Raw genomic sequence first — 12,190 nt, 5'->3', positions numbered from 1 at the left:
CAGCAAGGAGACAGCCTGCTTCAGCTTTTCTTGGATTACAAATGTTGGTTTTTGGGATTATTATTCTGTCTTTTGATTGTTTTACTGAAGTGTATTAGCTGCTTCTGCGGCTCCATCAAGCAGACGAAAGGTGGAATATAATAATTTTAATAAAATAAATAGCCGATAAAGTGGGCTTCAGTCAACACAGTTTCAGGTGGAACATTTCCTCTCGTTCCAGTCACTACTTGCGTAGCCCAAATGGTGTCACCCATACATAAGAGGGAGATATCAGTGGTCTTGGGGCAACCCAGAGATTTGCAGAAGTACCAAAAACCATTAGGGGGAAAACCCAAAGTGGGAAGAAGCCCCAAATCAGTCCAGTGTGGTCAGTAGCCATGAAATTCTGGCGTTTGGCCCAGGGGAATGGAATAGAGTTGCTGAAATAACAAACAAGCAGCAACATTGTGTTGCAGCTCACCTGCGCCATAATAAACCTCTTCATTATTTAAGGTGCCAGAAGTTTACTCTTGTGTGTGTTGTCCACAGAGATTGTAATCCAATGCCCACTGCCTTAGGAGTAAGTCTCTCTAATTCAGGGGGGCTTGCTTCAAAGAAAGCCTTCATAGGGTTGATCCATAACCTAAATGCCTGTTTATAATTAACTGTTGATCACTATGAAAACCACACCCCCATATTTTAATGCTGGTGTTTTCCTTTTCTTTCCTTCCCTCTTCTCCCACCTTCCCTGTAGAGCCATTGTGGAGCATAAAGACATTGCTTCTATTCAGTGGAACTGGAAAGTCGGTATGTGTGCTCTGAAACACCGAAGCAAATAACCTTGCATTTGCCGAATAATAACAAGAGCGGAAGGGAACTATTGCTAATAATAATAATCTTTTTGGTTTCTATGGAAGCTGCCCAGAGGGTTTCCCCAGCCACATGGCGGGGTACAAATTATTATTATTATTATTATTATTATTATTATTATTATTATTAATTTATTTATACCCTGCCCATCTGGCAGGGTTTCCCCAGCCACTCTGGGCGGCTTACAACAAAATATTAAAAATACAATAAAACATCAAACGTTAAAAACTTCCCTAAACAGAGCTGCCTTCAGATGTCTTCTAAAAGTCAGATGGGAGGGCGTTCCACAGCGCGGGTGCCACTACTGAGAAGGCCCTCTGTCTGGTTCCCTGTAACCTCACTTCTCGCAGCAAGGGAACCTCCAGAAGGGCCTTGGAGCTGGACCTCAGTGTCTGGGCTGAATTTCTGTGTTGGGGCTTCCCATAGCAGGCATCTAGTTGGCCATGCATGGGATGCTGGCATAGTTTGGCCTTTGGTCAAACCATGGAGGGCTCCTCTCTTATCTTCTTATCTCACTATAGCTGTACGGGTTTAACGCTCCTGAGAATACACTGTCCTCCTCTTTCCTACTTTTATGCTATTAGCAGCATTTGGTGCCTTAAATGTTAAGCCCTTGCCTTGCCTTGCAGTGCTGCTCTTCCTGGCCTTTGCACTGTGCATGTTCGGACTGTACAGCTTCATGCCAGTCGTGATCAAAGTAACCAGCGCTACATCCGTCAACTTGGGCATTCTGACCGCTGACCTCTACAGCCTCTTCTTTGGGCTCTTTCTCTTCGACTACAAGGTGAGCAAGTTTTTCAGATCAATGACATTTGGGGCTAAGCTATGTTCGAGAATTATCGCTGTGGCTTAGCATCTAAACTAGGGCTGTCCATGCTCTGTGCTAAAAATAATTAACATTCTGCACCCACCCCAGCAAAATTCTGTCACAGGTATCAATTGGCATAATTTCTCTAACTTTGCATAATTTAGCTGGCCATCTGCATTGTTTTGCCTGGTGGTGGTAGTTGAGGGGAGTGACTAGGATCTTTGCAGAACACAGAAACCTCGTCTCATGCCTTCTCTGGCTAATAATAATAATAATAATAATAATAATAATATATTATTTATACCCCACCCATCTGGCTGGGTTTCCCCAGCCACTCTGGGCGGCTTCCAACAAAAAACTAAAATACAATAACCTATTAAACATTAAAAGCTTCCCTAAACAGGGCTGCCTTCAGATGTCTTCTAAAAGTTTTGTAGTTATTTTTCTCTTTGACACCCGGTGGGTGGGCATTCCACAGGGCGGGTGCCACTACCAAGAAGGCCCTCTGTCTGGTTCCCTATAACTTGGCTTCTCACAGTGAGGGAACTGCCAGAAGGCCCTCGGCGCGGGGCCTCAGTATGTTATATCAATAGGCATTGCCCACTTATTTCAAGTATATCGTTGCAGGTATGATGTCTAGGAACTTGCTTCTAAAACAACACACACACACACACACACACACACACACACACACACTGTACTTTTAGGGCAGAATTTTGTGCTCAATATCACAATGACATTTTCTTTCATGCACATGCAGGCATGACTTTAATTGGCCCTAATAGTCTTGCTATAGATGTGAATTTGGGGACAAAGTGCACCATGCAATTATCTATGACAGGATGCAAGTTAATTATACTCGGGTCTGCTGCGTATGTAGGTTAATAATTGCATGCAATATGGTTAACATGGTCTTTCCCTCCTGACTTCACGGACTGAGCTGCTTGATGGAATTGCAAAGGCAAACCATTCTGAAATAAGCGAATCCATGGGAAACGCATTAAGTTAATTAGTGTCGGAACATTCAGACCTGGCCAAGTCAGCCAGTAGCAGCCTTTGCTTCTAAGACCAATAAGTTTCTGTGAGGATTAGGGCATACTTTCCACACTTCTAAAGCTTCAGTCAGTCACCTGCCCTTCAGCCCTCAGGATAGCTCAGTCATTCGAGCATGAGACTCTTAATCTCAGGGTTGTTGGTTTGAGCCCCACGCTGGGCAAAAAGATTTCCTGCATTTCAGGGTGTTGGAGCAAATGACTTTCTTGGTCCCTTCCAACTCTGTGATTCTATGATGCTGATGAATTTTCATGCCTCTGCCTGGCTAGCACATGCTTTGTATGCATAAGGTCCCAGGTTCAGACCCCAGCATTTTCAGGGAGGGCTGGGAAGGCTCGTGCCACAAACCCTGGAGAACTGGCTGCCCGGTAGCACAGACCAGGCTTTCCCAGCTGGTGCCGCCAGATATTTTGGGCTACAACTCCCATCTTCCCTAATCATTGGCCATGCTGGCTGGAGCAGATACAGACTGTAGTCTGAAACATCCGGGAGGCCTCTGTCAACAATACTGGACCAGTGGTATAAGGGAAGCTTTCAGTGTTTCTGCTTATTGAATGATGGGTTCATTCTAGCAGGCAAGTCCTCAGTGAGCAGTGAACCCACATGTGTGACTAATATGCATTAGGTGTCCCTTATAGCTCTTTAGCAATCCTGCTGCCCACAGGATTATTTTATTCATTTGTTTATTAAATTTGAATGCCGTCCTTCCCCCCAAAGATCTCAGGGACATTCACAGCATAAAAATGCAAAATGAAAATACGCAATGAAACAAAGTCAAAACACATAATAAAAGCAAAAGGATTTGGTTTTTGCACATTGTGCCGTTCTGCACAAATGGCGATTGGTGATGGGGATCAACATCTCCAAGAGCCAGTCCTCAGCACTTTCCCAGCACTCTGTCACTCTCTAACACGACCAGGAGACAGAAGCCAGGGAGACAGGCTTAATTCGAAACGGCTGCATTCATCAGGAGCACGGAATAAATTTGTATAGGTTTCCTGAAGTGCATCTTTTTAGTTTTAGCAGGAGAAATGGTGGCCCCCTAGATGTAGGGGCCCCCATGATGTGAGCTGTACTGCAAAATCGCAGGAGGGCACTACCCTCCCAATCCCCGCATTGCATTCTCCTGTGTAAATAGATGGCTGGGATTCTATAGAAGAATAGTTGTTATGGCCACAGACCAGGACTCCCAGCAGCATCCATTAGCCGATGACTTTGGCAAGGGATATCTTAGCTTCTCTCCTAATTTGGGTGGGTTCCAGCTGAATGCTGCTCAACATGGTGGGATGATGATAAAGTGCCACCTCCATCTTTTGGGTTTGGTGCAGTGGTGCTACTACAGCCATTTCCCTATCATCATCATCATCATCATCATCATCATCATCATCATCATCATTTATTACTTGTACTCCTCACATCTGACTGGGTTCCCCCAGCCACTCTGGGCAGCTTCCAGCACAATATAAAAGAACACAATGAAACATCAGATATGCCATGGAGACCTTGCCTGTTATCTCAGAAGTCCCAGATAACTGGGCGCTGCTTCTGCTGTGTTTGTTCCAACAGTCAAGGGAGGGGGGGGGGAGAGAGAAAAGGGGGTCGGGTGGAGTTTCGCTTCAAAGGATGGCTCCTTTTCTCTGCAAAGGCTAAAGGCTGGCACCAGCAGATTGACAGTGGGGTATCCCCTAGTTTAAAAATAACGCCAGGGGCTATGATGATGATGATAATTGATTATATTTGCACCCTTAGGAGTCCAGAGCAGCATACAGAGAAAAGAGCCAAATTATAGCCTTGAAAATATGCAACATAATATCAATGAAATAATTTAAAACACAGAATTCACGACACAACACACAAGGAACAGCCGGCCATCAGCCACATTCAGCCTTCTCCAAAGACCTGGACAACAAGAGGGTCTTTTGCAGTCGACAGAATACAGGGCCTCTTGGGAAAGGAGATGTGTTCCTCATCTCCTGGAGGCCATGCCCTGTTTTGAGGGAGCAGTGGGTTGGGCCAAGTGTTGAAAATAGAGGTCCTGTTTTCCTCTTCCCACCTCCCTCCCTGTCCTCTCTTTCCCTTGCTCAGATACTGGACATTGCATCAGCGATGAATAGTCAGGTGGGCAGTAAGTTTGAGCAGGGGAGCAAAGGGGGTAAATGTAAGGTAAAGGTAAAGATATAAGAATTTTCCGTCTTTCCCTGTCCACCGAATCTCACAGGCCTTTTGGGTTAAGTGGAAAAGGTGCAAGTGAAAAGGTGTTGCGATGTTGTGGCATGGTTGTGTTTTACTATTTTTTTTGGAAGCCTGGCAGCCCAGTCAGATGGGTGGCATATAAATAATAAAATCATTATTGATTCATTATTAAAATCATTATTAATTATAATAAATATAATTAATATATTTATAAATAATAAAATCATTATTAATTATAACTAGTATTATTATTATTACACCTCTGCCTCGCGCCACCTTCGGGCAATTTAAAGAGGTGTCCAGGCTAAAGGCAATTTTTAAAAAAGTATATAAACAGGCACCACTGAAACAATTCTGAAATACAAATGTACAATTAAAATACTTTAAAAATCAGAACAATTGGCAACACGGTAGAAAACAGCAGAAAACAATGCCAAGCAGATAAAAGTCCTGTATTACTGCTCAGTGCAAATAAAATGAGTTTTAAGGTGATTTTTGTGACCGCAAGGCATTTGTCTATACAGACACCCTGATTCTTCCTCTCTTTTCTTATTTTATCAGTTTTCAGCACTGTATATCCTGTCCTTTGCTGTCATAATGGTGGGATTCATCATGTATTGCTCAACGCCGACCCGCAGTGCAGAGGCCGCCTCGACCAGCTTGCCTTTGGGATCCAGTACTGGGTTTGACAATCTTGCCTTAAAAATTGAAGAGAACCACCTGAATGTGTCCATCGTCTCACCTGCACAACACAGCAAGGAAGGAAGTCAGACAGAGGAGGCGCTAGACACAAAACTAACCGTCTTGTGAAGCGCACAGCCTCTGAGCTGCTGGAATTACTTTGGGAATGTCAGTAAACAAGAGATGATTAATGTAATGCTGCGCTAGGTTGGATTAAACTGGAGAGATGCCTACAGTGGAGTTTGTGGTCATGCCAAAGCCTAGAATTTCACCGCGAGATAACAAGGGCCGGATCCTTAGTCGAACCACCTGTACCAAGTCATGTTCACTGAAGATCTGTCCTTGGAGCTGACAGGGAAATAAAAAGGTAGGGACAACTAAGGGAACGACTAGCAATGCTCTCTGTAGAGAGAGAGAGAAAAATTGACACTAAAGAAACCAAATTGCACTCATGGCTCCAAGGTTTGCACTTTGAAGGACTGTGGAATATTTTTGGCAAGAACAAGATTGGCGAAAGGAGGAGAGAGGGAAGAGAGACTCGAAACAGGTTAGATGGCCAGTACTGAAAGAGAAGCTGGAAACTGTAAAGGGAGAGACAGAAAGGCATCTGTGAAGAGCTGTGAATCCCTGTCTTTAGACAATGAGGGCCAGAAACCATCTTTAAATATTAAGTGATAAGGACTAGAAACATTTTTATATCTCTATTAAAAAACTGAATTGGTTAACCATTTCCTACTCCTACACAGTTAAAATTCAGAGTTTGTTCATCATCTTTGCAATAATTTAATTGAACCTTAACACTTGGAGACTGGAAAATGACACTTTCTGATGCTGATTGAAGCAACCTAGGGTGAACCCATCTGAATTAAAGGATGCACTGAGCCTGCCTCCCTATTGGCACTGTTTCTGTCTTCATTAAATTGTCTCATCCTTTTGGATCTCAGATATACTTTAGAGTAGACCCCCCCCCCCTTCTGGTGGCAGATAGCTCAACAGGTAAACACTCGGTGTGTGTTAAGTTTGAGGAATGCAAAATCCCGTGTGTAAATCAGCTTTTTGGAAATGTGAAGGTGGTCTTTTTCGCCACAATAAATAAAACATCGAGCCACAAAAATATATATATTTAAATCCATTCACTGACAATTTGCCTCATGGTGTACACCTCTGCAGCTATAAGATATGCTTTCAGGACCAATTGTACATGACCTATGCACATTTTGTAACCATGTATATTGTCGAAGCATAATCAATATTTGGGCCCCTATCCAGCAAGAGATTAGGATGCACGGATCTATATGCGTGTATCCCTACTTGGAGGAGTCACGGGCCCAAAACTGTGTCCATCGTTTCCAAATCCAATCCAGCTGCCAGCTCTAGGAAAAACAGGTTGAATACTTCCGGGGAAAAGGTATTTGATTTAGGCCTTCTTTCTTTCCCTTGCCAGTCGAACAACTTACTGGTCCTGTTTAAAGTATTCAACTGGTCTACGTGTTGTGCCTGAAGGTTTGGGTCAGCACTGTAGTACTGGCAGCTTTTTCACACCCTCCAGTGCTGTTCAACAGAAAGCCACATGCCTGCATCAGATCATCAGCTCTGACACCAGTTGTTAAGAGGAAGGGGGTACCAAGACTGAGGGCAGAGGTCTTGTCCCCATGTTCCCCATCACCACCAACGATTGGCTCTAATGGAGCTGACCGCAGGTGTTTGGTGACATGTGATACTCCCAGTTCCTGGATATGGTGTTCATGCTCTCCCCAACTTAACTTCTCTGCAACAGCACTCTCTTCTGTTTGTGGGTGTTACCTTGCTTTTTCTGGATCAGTGCTAACGTTTCTCCAGCTGTGTCATAATATTATTGTTATAAATAGTTTTTGAACAATAGTTCAAGCCCAACGCCGTTGAATAATAATACTGGAAGCTGATCCTGCAACACTGTGATAAAGTTGCTTTTTAGGCTGGGTCCTTATCAAGATGGTTATTATCCCAGTTTGACTAGAATCTGAGGAGAGTTGCTCATTTCATCAACTAAATATTTAGGGCTGCAATCTGCTGCATTGAAACTATTAATTCAGAGGAGTTTGTGCCAGGGCTGCTATTCTTTTTGAGCCGCACTCCTAGCCATTATTAAGTATTAAGTGCCATTTGAACTCAGTTAGCCTCTCAGTTCAACTTGTTTAGGACCACAGTGTAACCCTGCTCTTTTGATATACATGGGTGTCCCCCCACCCGCGAAGTATCAATATATTATATAAAGATTTACGCTGTTTAATAAACAGTGAGATGATTTTGGATCCTTTTTTGTACAGTTCCATGGCAGCATGTTTAAAATGGGAATGGAATTCATATTAAAGTTTTGTTTAAAGGATGGAAAATAAATAGACGTTCAGTATTTCTCTGGCTGGCCTTTTTATTACGTTTCACCCTTCCTCAAAAGAGCATTTATTGGCTTAATGGTGTCCCCCCTTTATAAGTCACAACAACCTTGTGAGGTAGATTAAGCTCAGAGAGGACAATTTAGAGCTTCCTGCCCCTCTCTTTGCCTTACAATATATCAAAAGTTATCCAAGCAAATTCACAAGAATACACTCCACCAGTGCATCAGAAATACACAAAGCAATCAGTTATGGTTGCTCCCCTCTTCAGTGAGCTTGTAATTCAGAATTTGTGCTTGCCTGTCATGCGTGGGGAACTCTGGCCCTCCAAATTTTGGGCTACAGCTCTCATCATCCCTTATCATTTGCCATGCTGGCTTGTACTGAGGGGAGTTGGAGTCGTAACAATATCTGGAGGGGCTTAGGTTCCTTATAATAAGAATGGTAATATTTTTATTTATTTATTCATACCCCGCCCATCTGGCTGAGTTGCCCCATCCCTGTTGTGTGTCACTAGTGAATACTTTCCTTTGCCCCTCCAGAAACACGCTTTCTAAAAAGTGTGCCTTAATGTCGAGCCAGAAATTACACGTTAGATGGGTGCTCAGTATTTTGTAAGAGTACCTTCTGGCCACAAGATGGCACCCAGAGAACCATTTTCCCTTAGCAAAGTGCCTGGTTGTCAGCAGAGGGTGTGTGTTTGCTCAGCTGGAAAGGTAAACATGAGCTGTAGCAAAGCAAAGCAGGTGCAGCTTTGCTGTAGAGACATTTCCTGAGATAATTAGGCTGGGTTCAGGTGCAGTTGTCCTGTACATTCTGGATGCAACGCTTAACAACTGAAATGGGGAACTGTGTGTGCTGGGTAGATTCCAGGGAAAGACTTTTCATGGGAAATCTGCCCAATTTCTGACATGCCACAGCCTCTCAACTGAGCTATAAGAACAGCAGGATCACCATGTGTCTCTCTTTCTTGCTGGACTCTTCCACCTGAAACCGCAGGGAAGTCAAATTGCATCTTTGACTTCCTGTAGGATTTTTTTTTTTATAAAAGGAACACTTTGCGTGTATAAAAGCATATTATTTTTATTATTATTATTAGTGAAGAAGACCATAGATGGCAACTTATTTGCCATATGGATATATATATAGGCTTACAAAAAAAAAGTATGACATGCGTATCTCTCCTGTAATCTGAAGTGGTACGGTCCAGGAAGAGCATTTTTGTGCAGTTATATTGATTGTGTGTTTCTGCCTTTAAGAAAATAACATAAGGAGAACAACCCTGCTGGATCAGACCAAAGGTAGCATCCTGTTTCCTGTAGCCACCAAACAGATGCCTCTCGGAAGCCCTCAAGCAGAAAATTTGCTCTGGTACCCGAAGTTGTATTGGCTGTGTTGGAACTAGAGGTTCCATTTAGACATAACTGGCAGTTGTTGATTTGCCCTGTCGCCCCTGGATTTGTTCAACCCTCTCTTCAAGTCACCTGACCTAGTGCCCACTAACACACTTGCAGCTGCAAATTCCCATCAATCAATTTGGCAGCTCCCCTATGAGGAAAGATTGCAACATTTTTGGTGGGTACTTTGAGTAGAATAAAATACAGGATAAAAAGTAAATAAGTAAAAGAAAACAGCAAAACTGTCATGGCTTGCATTTTTGAAGTACAGAAAGTATTGGTTTAAATTGTAGAAATCTATCGATTCAAGAAGATTCTGGAACTTTCTCTTTGTGATACAAGCCGGAAGTTTCTGACTGACAAGTAAGTTTCCATTCTGCTTGGAAAGAAGCAGAAGGTTCCTGATGTTTGGGTTATTTCTTCAGAGAAGCTGATTGCAGCTGTTCACTCTGGCCCAGTTATCTCTCTCAAGGTCATGCTGGCTATAATGACAGGACAGAAAGAGCCTGGTCTCCCTTTCTCCCTTTCTTTCTTGGTTCTCTCTACTTTGTTCCTGTCTGGTGATCTGTACATAGTATGCTTAGGTGCTAAGTTTTAGTCTTATTAAGTTAAGGTTTTGCTGCAACAGGATTCTTAAGGAGATGCCAATCTGGAAGAGTTGGATTTATGACTGTTATGCTAATTTGCCTTGAGTAAATAATACTGGATGAATCTGATTGCGTCCTGAGTTATTTTGAAGGACCCGGCATTGTTTTTCATTATGACTTGCTCTGGATCATTATGGAGCAAAACCACGATGTATGAGTCAATTACAGTCATTAAGTACTGGATTTCTTTAACATCTGACACAAATTGGGTGAATTTGGGTGGAACCAGGGTTTAATCAAGTTGGGCTGAGACAGCCTCAGATTGCCGCTGCTCACAGTTGTCAGAAGCCTTTGTGGGTGAGCAGCAGAGGCAGGCTGCAAGCTGGGGGGGGGGGCTGTTTGCAAAAAGGCTTTTAAACAGCCCCACACTGTACTTTGGCAGAGATCGTGATGGTCACCACCTTGGAAGGCTTTAAAAGGGGGTTGGACATATTCATGGAGAATGAATGGCTAGCAGCCATTCTGGCTATGTTGTACCTCCTCTGTTGGAGGCAGTATGCTTCTGAATACCAGTTGCTGGAAACTGCATCTCAAAGGCATTCAGCTGACTCATGTGAGAACAGGATGCTGGCCATTGGCCTGATTGAGCAGGTTCTTCTTATGTCCATATTGAGACACTTCTTGCCAGAGGTGTGTCTAGCTAGAGAAACCTTGAATACGCATGGATTTTGTTGAAGCTTGGATTCCTGCAGAATGCTGCAAAAACAAGGGCCTTGCCAGTTCCCAACTGCTACTACACACAGCTCATGATCTCTGCACCGTCCCCAATTCGAAAACATGCAATCTTATTGATGGGATTCTGCATTAAACATAATTTATTATGTATTTTGAAGCTATCCCAGCAGTTTATGAATCAATTTATAAAAGGAACTTTATCTTTACCATGCAATGTACAGTAGCTCACAGTTCCATCATCACAGAAGCATTCACTTCTGAAGCCATTAGAACTTTTATTGCTAGTGTGTGAAATACAGCTGCAATGGGTTTAATTGATGTTGGGTACATTCCAGTGGAATGGTCTCCCCTGAGTTAGGAGCTTTGTTAAAAGTCCTGAGTGTAAAATAACAATAAAGCTAAAAGCAGCAGCAACAGTGTCAAAGTGTTAGTTGCTCACCATTTCAAAATACTTTATTGCAGATTTCAAATATTAAAAATGGAAATGATAAATCCCAGAATGGGCCAGTCAACTCAAATATTACATCACTTCTAATGCAACAAATGAACCAGAACTGAATTGATTCCAGTATTGTATGAATGGAGTCTAGTTTTTCAACTATTAAGTTTTTCCTTCTCATAAATGTTTAAAAGCATAAAGCATAAAGCTCTACAATTTTCAAATTTTCATAAATGTAAATTGTTCTTCACAGTTTTTAAAAAATAAAATAGATCTGTATATATTTATATACATGGGATTATGCTCACATTCCATCTATATATGTAGCCCAAGCTTTCATGAGAAAGACTGTGCAGTAGCTAACAAAATAAATAACCACCACTATATGTACTTTTCTCACTTGACCTTTGACACAATCCAGAAGGACCATTATTTCTGAATATTTTGCTGTTGTCCACCCCCATTACAAACTGTTGGCAATAGCTTCACAACAGCCCATAACTTTGGCAGACAGGGTCTTGGGTTTGAGCCCCACGTTGGGCAAAAGATCCCTGCATTGCAGGGGTTGGGCTAGATGACCCCCAGGGTCCCTTCCAGCTCTACAATTCCATGAGTCTAAAGCAGGGACTTCCATGGCTGTGGAAACCTCCTTAGAGTGGATGGCCATTTCTGCCAAACCCTAACCTTGAGCAGAAGGGACGCGGGTGGCGCTGTGGGTTAAACCACAGAACCTAGGACTTGCCGATCAGAAGGTCGGCGGTTCGAATCCCCGTGACGGGGTGAGCTCCCGTTGTTCGGTCCCTGCTCCTGCCAACCTAGCAGTTCAAAAAGCATGTCCAAGTGCAAGTAGATAAATAGGTACCACTCCGGCGGGAAGGTAAACGGCGTTTCTGTGCACTGCTCTGGTTCGCCAGAAGCGGCTTAGTCATGCTGGCCACATGACCTGGAAGCTGTATGCCGGCTCCCTCGGCCAATAAAGTGAGATGAGTGCCGCAATCCCAGAGTCAGCCACGACTGGACGTAATGGTCAGGGGTCCCTTTACCTTTTAATCTTGAGCAGATACACCAGGGGTTAG

The 12,190-nt window shown here is 43.2% G+C and overlaps 2 protein-coding genes across 2 annotated transcripts in view; both read left to right on the top strand.

Annotated features, from left to right (window-relative positions):
* The window catches only part of SLC35F2 (solute carrier family 35 member F2), a 28,266-nt gene extending 20,292 nt beyond the window's left edge, over positions 1 to 7,974 (top strand). The window contains exons 6-8 of the mRNA XM_079973965.1: positions 734 to 786; positions 1,479 to 1,633; positions 5,465 to 7,974. Coding sequence (XP_079830091.1) covers positions 734 to 786; positions 1,479 to 1,633; positions 5,465 to 5,713 — 457 coding nt within the window. The 3' untranslated portion in view covers positions 5,714 to 7,974. The remainder of the gene's footprint in view (positions 1 to 733; positions 787 to 1,478; positions 1,634 to 5,464) is intronic.
* Positions 1 to 12,190, top strand: part of ALKBH8 (alkB homolog 8, tRNA methyltransferase) — a gene marked incomplete at its 5' end in the record, with an annotated part of 258,458 nt that overhangs the window by 79,074 nt on the left and 167,194 nt on the right. The gene's annotated exons all lie outside the window — the stretch shown is intronic.

This window comes from Podarcis cretensis (assembly GCF_951804945.1).
Source record: "Podarcis cretensis genome assembly, chromosome: 4".
Lineage (NCBI taxonomy): Eukaryota > Metazoa > Chordata > Lepidosauria > Squamata > Lacertidae > Podarcis > Podarcis cretensis.
Note: the sequence above shows the minus strand (reverse complement) of the source record. Positions and strands in the feature narration are given on the sequence as shown.